The following is an 18,732-nucleotide window of genomic DNA, read 5'->3' as shown; positions in this document are numbered from 1 at the left end:
TGGCCCCTAAAAAACTGTTGTTCTTAAGGTCCTGATTATAAAAAGTAATGAGTTGTTTATCCAGAAGCATCTTATTGCCTTGAAGTTGAACATTAATTTACCAAAATATATAACTGAAAATTGCAAAATGTAGTGACCCTGCATCAAACATAGTCTGCAAGCTAACATCCTATTTGCAATAAATGGAATGTCAGCTGAAGGTGGAAGATTGTCCCAGTTTAATATGTCCACTCATTGTTTCTCAACAATGGTGTGCATTTTTTAAGAGAATTAGCATATTTCACTTGTTAGATTTAAATTACAATGAACACAAGAGCAGTCCAATTTGCAATAAATGAGACAGACGGTCCTATGATCAAACGCCTCTGGGTATCTGAAGTTTGGAGATATGTTTTATTTACCTCACGAATCATCATCTGAGCAATGTAGTGTGGAAAGATGCCTTTACTTCTCATCAAGAGTGGTTTATGAAGGTTCATGTAAAAGGGTACACAGAACTATTAACTGCAGATTTTATTATCTTAAATATCTATGTGAGACTTTTTGATCAAAGTAATGTCAATTACCTTAATGTAATATCCATCCTCATTTTCTCACAGGAATGGCGGATGTCTTCAAAGGTCTAAACCTGATTGAAACTCTCAAAGAGTCAATGGAGAACAACAAGTTATCTGATGTAAAGGAGGCCATGGAAGATCTTCTCATCAGTAGGATAAACCTAGCTGTTGTGGGGGACCGTGGAGAAGAAAAGTTCTCCTTCATGAACTCCCTTCGTGGCCTTGGGCCTGAAGATGACGGTTCAGCCCCTTCTCAATCTCCTGTTGAACCAGAGGAAATAGATGGCTACCCACATCCGAAACACCCTGACTTCCGACTTTGGGACCTACCACCTGTCCCAGCCACATCCCCATTTGAACCAGAGGGATACATAAACAGATATAAGTTCCTTCGTTATAATGCTGTTTTTATGACATTCACACAAATAATACAACCCAACAGTGTGGATGTCTTTTTGAAGGCTCTTTCTCTGCAGCAACAAACAGTGTACTTTCTTCTCTTAACTTCGGTAAAAGACACAGACAAGAGCCTGGAAGAAAAGAGGAAAGCCAGTCTAGAAGTACTGAAATCACAGGGTGTGAAACAACCTAAAGTTTTCCTGGTTAAACCTTCCAATCTTGAGAAGTTTGACTTTCCTGACCTCCTGGCATGCATGGCCACAGACCTTCCTGAGATCCGAGCTCATGCCCTTCTGCTGGCTTTACCGACATTCACATTAAGAATGGTCACCAAGAAAAAGGAGGCATTTAAAGCACTCATATGGGCAGCTGCCTCCCTATCCGGCGGGATGTCAGCCATTCCTGTTCCCCTTGTGGCATCCATGGTGGACTCAAGCATTGCTGTGCGGATTTTGACAAAAGCCCAGTTATCTCTGTGCGTGGATGATGAATCGGTCGAGCGACTGGCTCGACAGCGGCACCTGGAGCCAGCAAGATTTAAAGAGCTGAGAACTTGTGTGTTGTCAGTGGAGGTCACTAAGGTGGAAGTTAAAAAAAGGCTTGCAGCAGCTGAGAAGGACTTGGCTACAGTTTCATCAAAGTTAGTGGAAATGGCATTGCCTAGACATGCTCGTTCAGCCAGTCGCTCCTTCACTGCGATGTTGCAAGCGTTGAATGGTGCTATTGATGAAATGGCTGCTGATGCTGAGAAGATAGTGGCAGCTGCTTTGGGAGAGGGGAAATAAAAGTAAACACCTGTGTATGTCCATTCTTGTTTCTACGCAATGTAATATCACTTTTATGTTAAAGGCTTTTATTTATGGATCAATAGATAGGTATTGAACACTCCGCTGTTGTTCGTAGTGAGTATATATGGCATTAAATTCACATCAGATGTTGCCCAGATAACCCGAATATATAAATAAATCTAAATAAATTATACCACAAATTATGTCAAATTGAAATAGCACAGGTTATAAATATTGAATATGTGTTCTGAAATGAATTTAGTACATAAGAGAATAGATTTTTTGTAAAGACAGCATCAGAATATCTCCCATGTGGCCAAATTAATTACATAATTGAATTTTTGAACTTTTAAGGTGTTCTGACTTATTTTCTTTGATTCCATTTGAATGATTCTAACAGCTTTTATTTACTATTATGGCACCAATAAAGAGTTCCTCAAGCTCCATGTTTGTCTGCCCTTGTTTCATCTTCGTATTGTTCTGTCGCATTCGGCACACAGCATGATGTTCTGACTTCCAGACTTTAATGTTGGTATGGTGCTTTGGGACTCCTCTGTCGCGTGCTGGGTGTAGTGATATCCAGAATTCAGTTTAATCATATTTATACTCCCAATTGATTAATGTTTCCTAGCTTTTCTTTGCCTGGTCTAATAGCAAACATTAAAAAGCGTCAGCATTCTTTTTCTTTGTTCAGCAGTGAAGTTAACACATTAAGTGTGCAGAGAGGCATTTACAATTATGTATAATTAAATGCTTTTATAAAAAACCTTTAATTCAAATTTCTGAAGCCCTGGGAGTGAACTATGGCACATGGGCAACTCTTCTTATATATGCATTGCTTGTTTTTTGTCATCTTCCGTAACAGGATTGTTTCATTTAAATTGAAATTGTCTTCTTATGGCCCTGATGAGGTTCACAGAAAAATTCTGACATTTAAACATATATCTGTATCCAGAGTATCAGTGTGTATGAGCCACATAAACAGTATTTTTATTACCTGCAGCTAAACCAAACCAAAACTAACTGGCGTAAGGAAGCAGGATTGCTGTGTAAATACTGCTTTATGTCTGCTGTTTAACTTTTTGTGCTATTTTGCAGAGTTTTTCATTATGCATTCAATACTTACTCCATGTGTCTCTTTGTAATTGGGCAAAACTTAATAACCATTTGAATTAAGTTCATTAACTTAACTATTTGAACAAAATTGGTTCAAATAAGTTCAGTAGGTTAAGTTAGATGAAGCAATAAAGTTACCTAATGTTTACTTTGTCTTTTGTTTTGTTCTGACACATGGTACTTTGATGCCAACAACCATATTAAAATGCCATCACATAATAAAAAAAAAACAACAACATTGTGTTAATGTGTTTAATTTTTACATTGCTGCATTGTGATGGAATAATTTCAAAATAAGCATTTTGACTTGTGTGCAAGATAAATTCAAATTCTATTAAAGACTCACAAAATAAGCACAAATGTTGCTTTGTAGATATTATTGTAGATCCTTTGATCAATGTTTCAGTATCAAACAAGCAGAGGAAGTGGGAGGAAATTTAACTGCGTGTGCATCAGAGCAGGCAAACTGAAAAAAGGAAACTGTTTTGTTCAAACGTGTCATGAAGTATCTGTGTCCTCCTGCTTGTGCGATTTTGCATGCAAATCCTTTAAGAATTCAGACAAACTGTGAAAACTTCCTTTTTTAAGAACATTTTTATTTCACTAAGAAGAGTGTTCTGCATGCAGATCAAGTAGCCCGTCTGAGGTAGGAACAAACATTCCTTTTCCTTTTGTCTAAACATTATTTTACTTAGTTCCCTTTTCAATCAAGTTTAAATAATCTCTTGTGCTTAATTGCAAAGTCTGTATGTAGTAAAGGTTTGTATTTTGTCTCAAACACTTTGATGGAGGATTTAAAATATTTCTGATTTGAAATCAGCTTTTACTTGGACAAAAAAAGTAAAATATTTCACAGAAGTTTTAAGAGTCTTTTCAACTATACTTCACATTTAGACATTTTGACAGATGCTGTGTTAAATATTCTACTTCAAGTCTAAAGTTTTTCCTTTGCGTTTATATAAAACAAAGTATATGTAGAGAGACATTCTCTTAATATTCATGTTGACGTGTTATGATTCTGCTTCAAATGCATGCAAATGAAGAACATGCAAGCAGCACAGTTATTTTACAAAAAAATCCTCCTCTTTATCTACAAAAAAACTATTTAACTTTAATTGCATTTATATAATTACAACCACTATACACATCAGAAGGAAACAATTTTGAACCTTTTTTTATCCTTTATTTAAAATGAACACCTTAGCCGTTGTATCTTTCTAAATAAACTGTATTTCTTCATAATGCTTTAGAATGTCTCTAACATCAAGATCACAAGCCCTTTGGACCTAGGAAGTAACCTAATACAGAAGAAAGAAAGACACTCCGTGAAGCATGACAATGAACACTCTTTTTGTAAAGTGGGTGATATTTGTGACCCTGATAAATTGTACGTACACTTTCTTTTACACATTGCACTTATATACTGACCAAATAGTTTTTCTTATGGATTAAAGTTACTTACTTGTCTTTTATTTTTCAATTTTTTTTCTCCATAGCAGATTTTCATTATTGCCAACAAATTGAATTCAATTTGTTGAGCAGTGCTCAAACTGCTACAGAGGGATCCTGCATTGAAATCAAATGTAAAGCAGAGGGTCATTCTCCCATAAATAAAGATGCTTTCTGGTTCTGGATGAAGGATGCAAATTGGACAAAGGCCATGGATTTTGTTGGAACCAACGTTTTCAGCTCGAATGAAATGGAACGTCCCGTCAGTTCAGAGTTTAAAAACAGAGTCAAGTATCTCAGCTCACCGACAAGTGGGAAGCGGTATTCATCAGAAGTGTGCAACATATTGATCTGCGATCTGAAGAAAACAGACAGCGGACAATATATGTTCAGATATGTTTGGAAAACCTACAAATGGGGAACAAAAAATTTTAATCTAACTGTCCAGGGTAAGTTTAAGGAGAAAAAACCAAAACATTTTCAGGATGTACAGAGAAAATCCTATTGTGATATTGTGATCAAATCGACCCAATTAGTGAACTGAATGAAAACCATTGTTTTAACTTTGAGAGAAAATAGAAATAATTTTTGAAAAAGTTCTAAAAAGAAGGTACCTTTCTTTGGCTTATATCTTGTTCCCAAGTGAGGTTTTTTTATTAAACTGGTTTAACATTTTAAAGTGGAAATTCAAACATTTTTGCTTTATCAGCAAAAAGAGTTGATTTTGTGATTAATTTAACTCTAAAAGTCCAAGGATGAGTTTAGAGATCATTTCTACAAAGATGGAGAAATCAACATATCTGCAGCTTTAAATGTGCCAACAGGATTCTGTGACAGTTTTGATAAAAAGCCACAGAGGACCAACATCAACTGATTTTAATGAATTCATGTGTTCATGTCATAAAAATCATGTCTTAAATACTATTTATATTAGCCACAATTTATCTTCAATTGTTTATTAATAAATTGATGTGTTTATTTCCAGAAAACCCATGCCTTATCACTTTTAGCCAACCACCAGCTGTGATGACAAATAATACGGTGACACTCACATGCTCTACATCCATTTCATGTGATTCTGACCCTCAAATTAACACTCTGGAGCAGCAGCCTTCACCAAAAGGGTTACGTTCTCACAACATTGTGAATAAAAATGAAACAACCAAAAGCACAGACTATAGCTTTACTGCAAGCTGGGAGGACGATGGGAGAGTGTTTTCATGCCAAACATCAGGAAACAAGGACAAATATTTGAACCGGAGTGTAACCCTGACTGTAGAATGTAAGTCTCTGAAATATATTCTTGTGTCTTTTTTGACGTTGTTGAATGATTGCTGATTTAAGAAACTTGTTGAACTGTATGTATTTCAAGAAGTCCAAATAACTCCTTTTAAGCCACAACTCATTATGCTGGAGAGACTTGATATTTTTTTAATAAACTATTTTATACCAAATAAATCATGCTATTATGTGGAGGTACACTGCTGTTCCATTTAGCTTGAACAAGCTGTGTTTATCTACTTGATTTACTATATTTATAGGTACTTGCTGACTTTTCTAATTGCTTTAAAGTTTTCAGAGTCAGATTCCTAACTACCATTTGTGTATTTGCTATGTGTGGACTGAGTTTTCTTCTTGCCATGTCTTGCTTGAAACAGATTCTCCTAACGAAGTACTTGCTAATACGAGCGACAAACCCGTAAAGGAAGGAGACACTGTGACTCTCACATGCTCTGCTAATGGAAGACCCAATGTCACTTTCTCTTGGTTTAAAAATGAATCTGTTTGCCTTAAAAAAGGCAAACAGATTCAAGAAGATCAACTTCATTTTACATCAATTAAAGAATCAGATAGCGGATCTTACTTCTGCCAAGCTCAGAACAACCATGGGACTAAACAGTCTAACAAATTACAAATTAATGTGCTCTGTGAGTATTTTTTGATTTATATAAATCATTTTTTTCATGGCTTTTTTATGTATAGTAAATACAATTATAGCTTGTATACAAAGTCTAGTAAACATTTTCTAATTATATTTTTATAGAAAATATGATATAAGAAAGTGAATGTTTATATATTTTTTGCAAATTTGTCATTTATTGGGATTAGGTAAGGAGTGGCTGTAAAGGAAATAAAACAAATGAATATCTATTTTCTCTGTAGATCCACCTTCAGTTCAAATCCAAAAAAAATTACTGATCACAAGATACCACACCGACATAACAGAAGGGGACAAGATTAAACTTGTTTGTTATGTGAATAGAAGCAATCCACAACCAAGTAACATTACTTGGCGTAAAGATGGAAACAATTTTTGGAGTCAGAAGGAATATGTTTTCTCCAGCATCAAACCAGAAGACAGCGGCACTTACGAATGTATAGCCAGAAACAGTGTTGATTCAGGAAGATCAAAACCTTTTCAGCTTAACGTTCAATGTGAGTTTTACTCTTTCAATTATACACTAGTATGTTCTCTGAAACTCTATCTAAACATCTGAAAATCTGCCTTTTTTGTGTATTTTTTTTAAGACAAGCCACAAAGCAAGGTTTCTACCAGTGCCACAAATAAAGTGAAAGTGAACAGCTTCCTTAGATTTACTTGTGACACCAAGGCAAACCCAGAGCCCTGGTTCTCCTGGTACCGTTATAAACAGTCCAACCCCACCAACTGGACACCACTGAATCTTGAAAAGGATCTAACTTTAGAGAGAGTGCAAAGAACAGACGAAGGCTGTTACATATGCAATGCAAGCAACACAGTTGGTAGAGGGAAATTCAGTCAGCCCAAGTGCATTCAAGTACTTTGTAAGTAATTGTGTTAATTTATGAAATTGTGTCATATCCATCTACAGACCACACTACAGGATCATCTTTCTGTTGTTTTTATCCACAGTTCCTCCCACCAACATCTCTCTGTCTGTGGTTTCTAAAGTTAAAGAAGGCCAGTCTGTAACAATCACCTGTAATGCTGAAAGCTTCCCTTTGTCAAGATTTGAGTTGCGAAAATCTTTAACACCTGACCTTTCATCCTCAGAACGTTTTTTTTCTCCACCTTTTAATGAACAAAACTCTTTCACCCACACATTTAATGTAACTTCAACCCACGCAGGGTTGTACACCTGCATTGCATCAAACAGCGAAGGACGCAACAGCAGCAACCAGAGGAAACTGGAGGTTGAATGTGAGTCATGTTGTGATGAACAGTTTTCTGAATATCAAAGCCTTTTAGTTTACTTTAGAAGTATTTCCTGAATCTCAGGTGAAAGAAAGTTGCTTTTGTTTCTAGTTTCTAACCAGTAGGGTATTCAAACTGCACACATGTATGCATTTAATTGTTCAAGAACCCAGATTCTCAAACTCTATTACAAGAATCACTGGTTGTACTTGTAGTGGTAATCAAGAGAAATTTTGAAATGAATCACATACAAGATAGATGGTCAAGTTGTCAAAGCCCACTGATGTTTGCTCTGTACAGAACTCCTAAAATGAGAAATGTTATGAAGTGTATATTGATAAATCAAAGTAGCAGATGTCTGTGATGACTTTGTTCCTGCAGTTAGATCTTGATTTAATCATGAAGCATGTTGGATTATAAGGCAGAGACTCACAAGAAACAACCAAATTTCTGTAGTGGGATTTTGTTATCTGATGACATTTTGTCTAACTTTTTGACTTAAGATGTAAAAATCGAGTAAGAACTGAATGCACCGCATTCTTCTGCCTAACACAATGAAAATGGATAGGAACACTATTATTACTCTTTTTTGTCTTTTTGAAACACATGAAAATACAAATTTCCAAGTTGTTTCTATGAGGTTGTAGTTTTTAAAAGAGAGATTTATGTTCACATATCTAAAGATCTAAGTATGCTTGATCCTCTCAATTTTTCCCTGTTTCTGACCCACATTCAGATGCTCCCAAAGATGTGAGAGTAGAACCTAAACCTGGAGAAAATGTAAAAGAAAATGAGTCATTCTCATTAACCTGCACTGCCCATTCCAATCCACTGATAACTCAGTTCAAGTGGATAAAAAGGAATAACAGTAATAAGGACATTACTGTGAGCACCGAGAAGACCTTCACTGTACATTCTTCTAAGCCCTCTGACAGTGGGCTTTACATTTGTGAAGTCCAAAATGTCATTGGAAGTGGGAAATCACAAGTGAAGATTAATATAAAGTGTGAGTATAAAACAAAACGCGAGTGTATATTTTAATGCAAAAGGGAGATGAAACATGATGAACAATTGCTCCTTGATTGTATCCCTCCTTCTTCCTTTTAGCCCATGTATTCATTTTCTTATACTAAAAAAACCCTGTGGTTTCTTATTAAATCTTGCTGCTTAGATCCACCAAAATGGACGACAATCATTAAAGGAGAAGAGCAACGGCACCAAGGGGGACGACGTTCTGTGACACTTAGCTGCAGCAGTTACTCCTATCCTCCTGCTAATTATATCTGGTACAATAAGACAGATAACACAGAGGTTTCTCGCAAGCAGAACTTAACGGTGTACTCCCATCAAGCAGGGGAGTACTACTGCACTGCCAGAAATGAGATGGGTCAGATCAAGTCAGACTCAGTCAGCCTGTTTGATGGTAAGTAAAATTTGGAGGGTACAATCCTTTGTGCTCATTGCTCTTTCTTTAAGACAGTACAAAACTACGGAAATCATTTTCAGTTATCTGAAAACTGTTTGAAGCTAATGCTCTGTCTCTTGCAACCACAGACACAATTATGAAGATTATGAAAGTTGCTGGCTGGCTTTGCTTGATCTTGCTCATCATCGGCTTTATTTGGTTGTACAGGTAAAAAAAAAAAAACATGTCAAAGTATATTTTTAATTAAAATGTATTCAAGTGGTAAGAATATATGAATGTAACTGTTTTCAGGCACAGAAAGAATAAAGCAAATCGACAAAGGACAACAAATAGATGGTCCTGCTGTAATTTTTTGCTGATAATTGAGGTATTTTTATATTTCTGCTGAAATATTTTAAACTATACAGAAACACTTGTGTTGCGTGTTTGTGTGCATGTATTAACAGAGGCTGTTGTGGAAGTTCTGCTAGGGAATACTTTTATTTTTCCGAAGGACCCACTTACACACTTCTATTGTCTTTTCAGGGTTTCTGTAGCTTGTGCAAAAGGCCTGAAAGGAGAAATGCAAGAAACGAGAATATCTTAACAGATACCTCTAGAAGCCGAGATGACTTATTGCCACAGCAACACTGCCGTCCAAAGGCTCAGCATCAGCAGCCTTGTCCAGACGTCACGTAAGTGAGCAGCCTCGCGCTGTCTCCACACAGAACAACAGACATTGTGTTTTACAGAGAGACACAGCTGTTTCTTCTCTGAGAAAAGAATCTGTTTACGATCACACCAATACAGAATGCATGGAACAACAAGTGTCTTCAAGTAAAATAAACCGTCAGCCAACATGTGTTTTTTTTTTTTCCTTATTCTTGTTCTGCAGGTCTACGTCCCATCATGTTAACGTTGTTTATTCTACAGTCAATGTGCCATATGAAAAACAAGTGAGTCAAGTTAACTTCTAGCAGAGAACTAAAATATTTTCAGTGAATAACTAGATAAAGGTAATTTCAAATTTAAATTTCAAATAAATATAATTTTTAGCTCCAACAAAAATGCATTAATAACTTCTTTTTATCTGGCAAGATCACACATTGCTAATGACTGTAACCTCTTCAAAGTGGAACGATTAGGAAAATGTAGATTTACACCACAAACATCAGTGAAGGGAAATGTTTTTTGGGTAATTTTATGTAATATATACCTCAACAGAAGATTTCTATTGCTGGCAAATCTAGTGTTAGAGTTTATTTGATTCTTGAGGCCTACTTTCATTTTAAAACGAGTCTTAATCTGTGTGAAGAAACTTAGCAGATTTGCATTACATCCAAGCGTATGACGCCAGTAAAGCTGCTGCTTGTGTGCTGCAGCTGTGTCCTTGCGGCTTGTCTGGTCAATAATATTTGCAAAAGCAGTAATTATTTACTAATCTGCAGCACAGAATAATGAACCAACTTACGGCCTCTGTTTTACTGTATGAATGAACTCATTCAGTTTCCACTACAGTCACTGCTGCCTTCTGTCTGCATCTGTTCAGGCTCCATCCGCACAAAGGCCTGGAGGAAGCCAGCAAAAATGTATGGCGGATGACTCTCTCAACTACGCCTCTATACACTTTCAAAAAACGAAGTGAGCAAAAGTATTTTTAAGTTTTCATTTTTTGTAAATAAATATATAAATATACAAAATTGTACTGATGTGGGAGTTTTTTTCAGGAAAGAAGAAGTAGAGTCTGTCTATTCACAAGTGTCTACGCCAAACCCATGCAAACAGGTCAGCAATCTCTTTGCATGTGAAATAACTACATTGCAGAACAAATATGTGGTATCTGGTGATCATGAAACCCAACTACTGTTCACTTCTTAAATGTTTCTGTCATTGCTTTAGCAAGCACAGGAAAAACTGGAGGACTATGAGAACATCAACGTGGTATCACCATTCAAAGTTCCATATAATTTTGACGATGACTCAGAGACCAGTGATGAAGAGGAGGTCAACTATACTCAGGTGGACATTATTCCAAAACCTTCCGGCCAGACAGACTCAACAGACTCCAGCACGTCTGACGATGAGACTCAGTACTCTGACGTCAAACTGTGATTTAATACACTCTTTAAAATCCCACTGGGAGCTGTAACTGTCATATTTTTAAAAAGATATGCAAATATCCAATTCACAGTTTCAATTTGTGTGCAATAACAAAGTATTAGAAGAGATAAGGAAGTGAATAGTGTTCCAATTGTAATTAACATGTATAGTGTCAGAAAAAAGCCCCTCTACTAATTTCTTCTGTTTTTGCTTTTTTGTCACACAGATTTAAAGTTACTGAAGAAAAAAAAACTAAGTAAATAGATAAAACAATGAGTCAAATTATGACTTGACTTATTAAAGAAAAAAAGCTATTAAAAGCACGCTTACCCTATGTGAAAACAGGAAACAACATTTTTCAACCGTGAATGAACTGTAAATGCACATAACAAGGTCTTAAGATGTAACCTGCAGATTGTAAATATTTTTAAATAGAATATTACTGACCATATGAATGTAACTAAAAGATTAAAAAAGTAGCCTCTACCAGAAGCAACTCAAGAACTGTCTGCAAAGGGTTACAAAGTCAGATGTTAGGATTTGCATCTCCAGCAAACCACAGTAAAAGCCATTATTCACAAACAGATAAAAGATTCATAAACTTTCTCAGGAGTGACCCGTTAACCAAAGTTACTTAAAGGGCACTAAGATTAACACAGCATTTAAAAAAATGAGCATAAAACCAACAGGCAGAATTGGCGGTGATAGTGTACAAGTCTTGACCTGCTTTGATGCTTCAGGATATGGAGAACAAATCTGCAAGGTGGCAAATACTTTTTTACAATATATGAATAGGTTGAGCTTTAACAAAGATTTAATTCTATATATAAGAAGCTAAAAACTGAGACTGCTATTTTTGTTTTTTTAAGCTATGCTATATTTACAATGATGAGGCTTGTATCTGATGTATGCAAAATGAAACAAATATTGTATTGTATGTCTATGTTTTTGCACTGTAAAAGAACATTTTATTTAGCCGCACATGTAAATTTAATAAAAACACACAAAGTTATGAAAAATGTTTATCAGATCTCTCTTTGTTGCTTTTATTTCAGACAGAAGTTTTAATAAAGAGACAAAATTATTAGTTATTAGTAAAATACAGTGTTAGACAAACAGTTGATTTACAAATATGACTTATTATTATTAATAGTCATTGTTGTTATAGTTTTCTTACATCATTGTAAGGTTAAATATTCAGAATCAACTCATTCAGAATCATGTTGAACTAAAACTAAAGTCCTGGATCTTGTTCTCTGCTACAAATCTACTTAAAATTAAGCAATGACCTCCTCTGTAAGATCATTATTGCCTTTTCCTTGTCCCAAGGAAGTGTCTGAGAAATGTCCTTGCTGTTTTGTATCCACACCATCACTTTCTCTGCACTGGATGCGGATCTCAGTATTCTCAGCTGTCTTTGACTCCAGTCCCCTGATAGCACCTTCTCCAAGCTCACCTTCTGATCTGGCCTGCAGTTTAGCAAAATCCACATTGACATAGTTAAGGTGCTCTTCCGTCTCTCCTTCCTCCTCTTTCACTGCAGCTTTGTCTTCTGGGGAAGAACTGACCTACTAAAAGACCAGGGTACAATAAATGGAAGTGAAATCACTTGCATTTATTTAAGGAAGTCTGGGAGTATGAAGGCTCTCAATAAAATGTTATGTTGCATCACAGAGTTAGTTTATGCATGGATGCCTTCTGGTTTTACATGTAACCTAATGCATATTTATAAGTCATGATTCTGCAAAAAACTAAACTCACCACATTGGTGACTAAACATTCTTCTGTTTCCATCAACTCCTTGTTGAGTGAAAAGCTGTCTTTTCTTCTCCTACAACAAAAGAAAAATCCTGATTATGAGAGGAGTAAGAAGAAATTTATTTAAACTGACTCAGTATTTATAAAGCATGCCCACAATGTATTTTTACAGAGTGTTATGAAGCTTACATGATCTGGATGTACTTGACAAAAATGTATTGACATATGTATCAATTTTAGACCTGTTGCCTTTTTTGGTCAAAAAGAAAAACAACTTTCATAGAAAACATTTTCAGACAGTTACATGCATCTACAAGGTTGGTCATATATCAGGTCAATAATGATAAAGCTGCTGTCACAGTTCTCTATCATTAATTTCAAGGAAATTAAATACTTTATTTCATATGTGTAGAAAAATAACTAGGAGGGTAATAAGAATAGCATAAAAACAAACAAATAGGTAACTATGGGTAAAAAATTGCCATATTTGTGACAATAGTCTTTAAATGAACACATCCCTCACTGTTATGATAGTTCTGTTAATGTGAATAATTTCACAAGTGCCAGCTGAATTATTTATTTTGTTACCTGCAAAAAAAGATCAGCAATGGGATGCAAATCATCATCCCTAGTGCTCCAGCAGCTGATCCGATTAGCAGAGACACAACCTGAACAGCTGAAGATCCAAAACAAACCATGTTAGATGACAAACAAAACCATATAAATGACGCATCACAGAAATAAATGCAGCATCTTAAAGTATCCCACCCAGCTGAGTTTCACTGGAGGAAACATTATAAGCCAGACTGTCTGAGCCCAGTGAGTTCCTGCTGATGCACACTAAAGTGGGCATGTCTGCACTCAGACGGTACAGAGTGATGACACTCCTCATGGTCCCATGTCCCATGATTATCTCCCGTACTGGGATGTCAGCTGAGTGATTGACAGGTTCTCCAGCCAGTTCCCAAACCAGGGAAGGAAGCGGGTTACCCTGACTGTCACAGGAGCATCTGAACTGGGATAATATTCTAACGCAGAGGGAAGACGGTAGGATCTCTGGAGAATCTGAAAACAAAGATGATAAGATATGATTTGCTGGAGAAAATTCTGGGAAAATTAGAAATATTTTATGGATATCAACCTTACATAGGACATCAACAGTGACAGGTTCTGAGTATTGATTTCCATGAATATTTAGTGCTTCACAGTAATATAGATCTTCTGAGCGTTTGGTCACATTGAAGGTGAAATCCTGCTCTGATCCGACAACTTCCTTTTCTCTTCCAGCAGCTCGGAACCAGGTAACGTTAGCTACTGCTGGATTGGCGACGCTGGAGCAGGTCAGAGTCACAGAGTCGCCGTCAGGAACCGGACCAGAGGGGTCAGCAGACACCGTGGTGTTTTTAGGGGAATCTGAAAGAAATCAGTTGATTTTATTTTGATTTTGCTGCATTGCTTTCTTATGGGAAATGTACTGTAGATTCTATCTAGTTGGAAAATTTAACTTTGAGTTGGCCTTGGTGGTTGTAAATCACTTTCAAAATCTTTTACTTGATAATTCCTTCTTCCTAATTGAAAAGGTACATAGAAGTACATCTACAAACGTAATAATTTGGTATTTTATGTGTTCCTTACATAAAATTAAGATATTACACTTCATGGTTTGGTAAAATGAAGAAATGAAAAGAAAAACATCCCAATTAGGGGACCAACCAAACAAAACATTTCCACATAAGTCTGAACACTTGCACAGCAGAGTCAGTCAGACACAGCGAGGGTTCTGAGGTTGTCAGGCAACATGACAATGTGTCACTGTCCATTTATCCAGACTTCTATTGTGAACAAGTCTTGGCTCTACTTCATGTTTTGGTTTTCACAGCTGGACATACAGCAAAGCCATAATCCACACAATGTACTGCTCTGTTTTTTGTTAGGACTGTAGCTCAACATTTTTTCTTAGTTGCACAAACTCACACTGAACATCCAGCTGAGTCTTTGCTGAAGCTTCTTCTCCCAGATCATTTTTTGCAGAGCAGCGATAGCCACCACTATGGCTGGGATTGATATTGTCTAAAACCAAGACCGGTCCAGTCTCCTGATCCACTTCACCATCTCTGTACCAGGTGTAATTAGTCACTGGAGGGTTTGAACGGCTTCTACATATAAGAGACACAGAGCTGCCCTCTACTACTGGACCGGATGGTTCAACAAGAACTGTTGTGTCCTTTGGAGAAACTGCAAATACAAACAAGTATCAGTCAGTTTAGTTTTAGGCTGTGGGAATACTGTGTTGTGTCTGTATGTGCAGTGTAAGTATGTGTCAGTAAGCACATACTTACACTGCACATCTATAGAAGCGATGGAAGAGTTCTGGCTTCCATATCCGTTATCGGCTTGACAGAAAAACTGCCGGTCAACTTCTGTAGCTGTGGTGGAAAGTTTGTTCTTAAATCCAACTACTTCCACTTGCTCGCCATTAACTTTGTACCAGGTGTAGTTGTCCACCTCTGGATTTGAGTTGGTGCTGCAGGTCAAAATCACCAAACTGCCCTCCATTACTGGACCAGAACCACTGACTGATGTGTTGTGTGGAGGGTCTGGAAGAAAGTGAGAAATAGGAAATACAAATCTAGTCCATATGCATGTTGATTATATGTTTTTTTTTTTTATAATAGTAACTATTCTTCTTTTTACATCACTGTACTAACACTATTAAAAAGCTCCTTTAGTTTTCAAAGCTGAAGCAAATGTGTCAAAAATCTCAAAATGTATTTTAAAGAATCTTTTTTATGAATTACTTCGCTGAGGTCTGACATTTATTAATATCTAAAATTTGAAACTAGAGATGATCCAATAAATTTGTGATCCATTAATCACACAGCAACAGCTTTTTAATCAAGACTATCAGGTATCAACTTCAGCATCATCAGCCACCTACGGTAAGCAACAATATTTTCTTATAGTACCATGCATACACACATTAACATGACATGCAAACAGGCAACAAAAGACTTGTTCAGGTTCCACTGACAGGAGACTTTGCGCCCCCTTGAGAAGAATGCAATATCTACCTCATCAAAAAAGCATGACTGTCAGTATCTTCTATTTAGATAAAACTGCAAATTGGATAATTAAAGGGAATTTAAATTAAAACTTTCAGCATATAATTTTTACTAGTGTTTTTTCAAACTGTAATCCTTTTCCAAAAAGTTGTCAAATGTGTCACTATAATCTCCAAAACTACAGACAAAAAAATTGCTACAATTGATTGTAAAACCTGACCATTGCATATGTAAAAGAATGACAAGATTGCCTTTTGATTGGGTTATTATTTCTACTTTTATAAACCCAATTCACTCTAGATTATATTTTGAATTAAAGCAAAAATAAAACTGTTCACAAATATACTCACAAAAAACCTGTATAGTCAAACTTCTTTCATAGACAAGGTCACTGTACCCAGCTTGTCTGTTGTAGGCAGCACTGCAGGAAACCTTCTGTCCATGGTGGAGGTAAGAAACATTAAAGTTCATGACAGAGTTTAAAGATTTTGCTTCCATATTCTCCTCGATGTCCCCTAAACTGGGTGTCCATGTCACAAGTGGAGGAAGAGTAGGACAGGGGACAACAGCTGAACAACTCAAAGAAACTGCAGTGCCTTCTTCAACTTCCAGCCTAGGGGGAGTTATGGTAGGCTGGGGGAGTGTATCTGAAAAGGAAAACAATAAGGAAAAGCTGTGGGTCATAAACAAAAAAAATATAGCTTTTCATGGTTAAGCCTCTACTAAACAGACCTTTAGTGGTGATACGAACACTTTTTCTAAAGTTAAACTTCAGTGAGTTGTCACACTGCAATCTGAAGTAATAGTTGTCATAATGGTTAGATGGCAGGTTTGTGAAGATGGTGGTGCAGTCTTTGTCACGCAGAATCCCGGTCAGCTTTCCCTGTAGGAGATTTAAGCTCACACTCGCTCCAGTCAGGCTGGAATCAAACACCTGCGTTTGGCTCCAGCTGCCTCTCTTCCATACGGCTTTACATGAGTGGTCCAGGTGTTGATCCCATTCAGAAGGCAAGCTGAAAGTGCAGGGGATGATCACACAGGATCCACTCAGCCCCTCTATAGTCTGAGGCATGAAGACTGACCACTGCTGGCTAAAGATGCCTGAGGAAAAACAATGAGTCCATCAACATAGGTTCAACAACTGCAAGGTTTCAACAAAAGCAGATTTTTATTAAAAACATATAGCATGAAAAGTCTTACCTTGAAATGAAAAATATATGAACAAAAGTTTTACAATGAGCATCATTGATTTTTTTCACGTTATTAAACCTAGAATGAACAGAATGGACAGAAAAGAATCAAATTAAAGGATTAATCTTAATTTTTTATTATTAATTTCCAAGTAACTGAAATAAAAGTAAAGATCAGTTATAAACATCTGAAGCATTATTAATACAGATGTTTACATCAAAGCATTGCAATAATAATAATAATAATAATAATAATAATAATAATAATAATAATAATACCAATGTTACATTATTCAGTTTATTTTAGTTGAATAATTGTCTTTCATGGGGAGTCATACCAAACTTTGCTTTACAAAATAATCAAAATAACAACCTGAGTGAGCAATAAAGTTTGATTTGAGCAGAATTGTGTTTACTTTTAGTATCTGCCCACGGACATTACAAATGATATCTATAATCTGTTTTCTGTTTTATTTGTCTTATAATTTAATTTAAAATAAATAAATACAAAAACATTCAGTAAATTACTATGTTAAATCCAAACTTAACTTTGGTGGAATTTAGCAAAGTTTTTCTATAAAAAACAGAAGAGAATAAACTTATTTCACTTTACTACAGAGTTCAAAAAAAGACTTTATATGTATTTAATGGAATCTAATATAAAAAAAATTCAGAGATTTACCAGAATTGACTTTGCAGTGTTTCCAATTCAGCGAGTGAGTCTTGCCAGTCTCCTTGCGTGTCTGTCTGGACGAGAACATGCAGCTGTGCTACTGGACTCTGGCAACCAGAAAACAACAGGGTTTTGATACAGAGTCCACTGGCTGACACATTTTCTTCAAAACTGATTTTTTTCCCTCTAGCAAAACATAAATCTAACATAATATTATCAGCAGTGAGAGAAAGTAGAATGAATGAACTGCACCAAAAAAGAAACTGTAGGAGAGATAAACCTTAAGAAATACCCTAAAGCAGAGAATTTAAAATCTAACATTGATACAATGGAAATTTAATCCTTAAAACTTATATTTCAGCAAGACAGTAATGGTTAATAAATTAGGATTTGCCTTCTAATGGAGATCATTTGTCAAATTAAAAGTCCTTTTTGAAAATAATCTGTAATCTGGCATTGAACATGCTTTTCACCAAGTTAACATTTCCGCTTAAAAAGATGTTTTTTTTATTGATGTAACATTCTCATCTTTAATGGCATGTCATTAGCTGTAAGTGGAACAAAAACAACAGTTTGAAAACAGTCTGTGAAATTAATTTACATAAACTGTTTCAATTAGTGAGTAGAAGCACTTGCATAAATTAACTCAATTTTTATAATCATTGGTATGATTATACTGCTGACCTACAAAATACACATATTTCACAAAGAGAAAGTATGTTAAATACCTTTAAATGTTTGAGCAGCAATCATCAGACAAGATGGCTTCAAAGGAAATACAAATACAAGGAGGAACATTTCAAAAACTTGCATGACTTAGGTCAAAAGATTTAAATTTCCATCAGCAAGAATCTTAAAAAGAAATAAACAACAGAAAATTCATCCATCCATCCATTTCTGTTCACCCTTGTCCCTTAGTGGGGTCGGGAGGGTTGCTGGTGGTGTCTATCTCCAGCTATGTTCCGGGCGAGAGGTGCAGTACACCCTGGACAGGTCGCCAGTCTGTCGCAAGACAAACAACCATTCATGCACACACTCCCACCTAGGGAGAATTTAGAGA

At 36.0% G+C, this 18,732-nt stretch overlaps 3 protein-coding genes across 4 annotated transcripts; 2 read left to right on the top strand and 1 right to left on the bottom strand.

Moving 5' to 3' along the window:
• The first annotated feature begins 601 nt into the window (after nucleotides 1-601).
• irgq2 (immunity-related GTPase family, q2) lies at nucleotides 602-1,820 on the top strand. Its single transcript, XM_044116416.1, has one exon. The coding sequence runs from the start codon at nucleotides 602-604 to the stop codon at nucleotides 1,739-1,741; it is 1,140 nt and encodes a 379-aa protein (XP_043972351.1). The 3' UTR covers nucleotides 1,742-1,820.
• A 1,486-nt stretch (nucleotides 1,821-3,306) lies between these two features.
• Nucleotides 3,307-12,012, top strand: si:dkey-24p1.1 (uncharacterized protein LOC556718 homolog). Of its 2 annotated transcripts, none has more exons than XM_044116376.1 (17): nucleotides 3,307-3,506; nucleotides 4,111-4,247; nucleotides 4,357-4,758; nucleotides 5,295-5,591; nucleotides 5,968-6,237; nucleotides 6,473-6,745; nucleotides 6,839-7,114; nucleotides 7,203-7,490; nucleotides 8,221-8,490; nucleotides 8,656-8,907; nucleotides 9,039-9,117; nucleotides 9,202-9,277; nucleotides 9,436-9,584; nucleotides 9,785-9,845; nucleotides 10,439-10,530; nucleotides 10,617-10,674; nucleotides 10,789-12,012. In XM_044116376.1, exons 2-17 carry the CDS (start codon nucleotides 4,193-4,195, stop codon nucleotides 10,999-11,001), a joined length of 3,111 nt encoding a protein of 1,036 aa, XP_043972311.1. In that variant the 5' UTR covers nucleotides 3,307-3,506; nucleotides 4,111-4,192; the 3' UTR covers nucleotides 11,002-12,012. The 2 variants fall into 2 exon arrangements, with proteins under 2 accessions (XP_043972311.1, XP_043972312.1); XM_044116377.1 differs by having other exon boundaries at nucleotides 3,308-3,506; nucleotides 4,360-4,758.
• Nucleotides 12,013-12,038: 26 nt separating this feature from the next.
• Nucleotides 12,039-17,031, bottom strand: LOC122830743 (B-cell receptor CD22-like). Its single transcript, XM_044116394.1, has 10 exons — nucleotides 17,010-17,031; nucleotides 16,542-16,910; nucleotides 16,160-16,456; nucleotides 15,087-15,344; nucleotides 14,722-14,982; nucleotides 13,894-14,160; nucleotides 13,516-13,812; nucleotides 13,336-13,423; nucleotides 12,751-12,820; nucleotides 12,039-12,560 (listed from the first exon to the last, which is right to left on the bottom strand). The coding sequence occupies exons 2-10, from the start codon at nucleotides 16,879-16,881 to the stop codon at nucleotides 12,558-12,560; spliced, it is 1,881 nt and encodes a 626-aa protein (XP_043972329.1). The 5' UTR covers nucleotides 16,882-16,910; nucleotides 17,010-17,031; the 3' UTR covers nucleotides 12,039-12,557.
• Nucleotides 17,032-18,732: the final 1,701 nt, after the last annotated feature.

Source organism: Gambusia affinis, linkage group LG05 (genome assembly GCF_019740435.1).
Source record: "Gambusia affinis linkage group LG05, SWU_Gaff_1.0, whole genome shotgun sequence".
NCBI lineage: Eukaryota > Metazoa > Chordata > Actinopteri > Cyprinodontiformes > Poeciliidae > Gambusia > Gambusia affinis.
This window is presented reverse-complemented; position numbering and strand designations above follow the sequence as displayed.

Bases quoted from the DNA above. Each gene is read 5' to 3' on its own strand.
- si:dkey-24p1.1 (XM_044116376.1), top strand. From the start codon at position 4,193: ATGACAATGAACACTCTTTTTGTAAAGTGGGTGATATTTGTGACCCTG. The intron at 4,248-4,356 runs GTACGTACACTT...TTTTCTCCATAG, and splicing joins ATTTGTGACCCTGATAAATT to CAGATTTTCATTATTGCCAA. The intron at 8,908-9,038 runs GTAAGTAAAATT...TTGCAACCACAG, and splicing joins CTCAGTCAGCCTGTTTGATG to ACACAATTATGAAGATTATG.
- irgq2 (XM_044116416.1), top strand. From the start codon at position 602: ATGGCGGATGTCTTCAAAGGTCTAAACCTGATTGAAACTCTCAAAGAG.
- LOC122830743 (XM_044116394.1), bottom strand. From the start codon at position 16,881: ATGCCTCAGACTATAGAGGGGCTGAGTGGATCCTGTGTGATCATCCCC. The intron at 16,457-16,541 runs GTCTGTTTAGTA...TTTCCTTTTCAG, and splicing joins TGTTCGTATCACCACTAAAG to ATACACTCCCCCAGCCTACC. The intron at 15,345-16,159 runs GTGAGTATATTT...ACTTTCTTCCAG, and splicing joins TTTGACTATACAGGTTTTTT to ACCCTCCACACAACACATCA.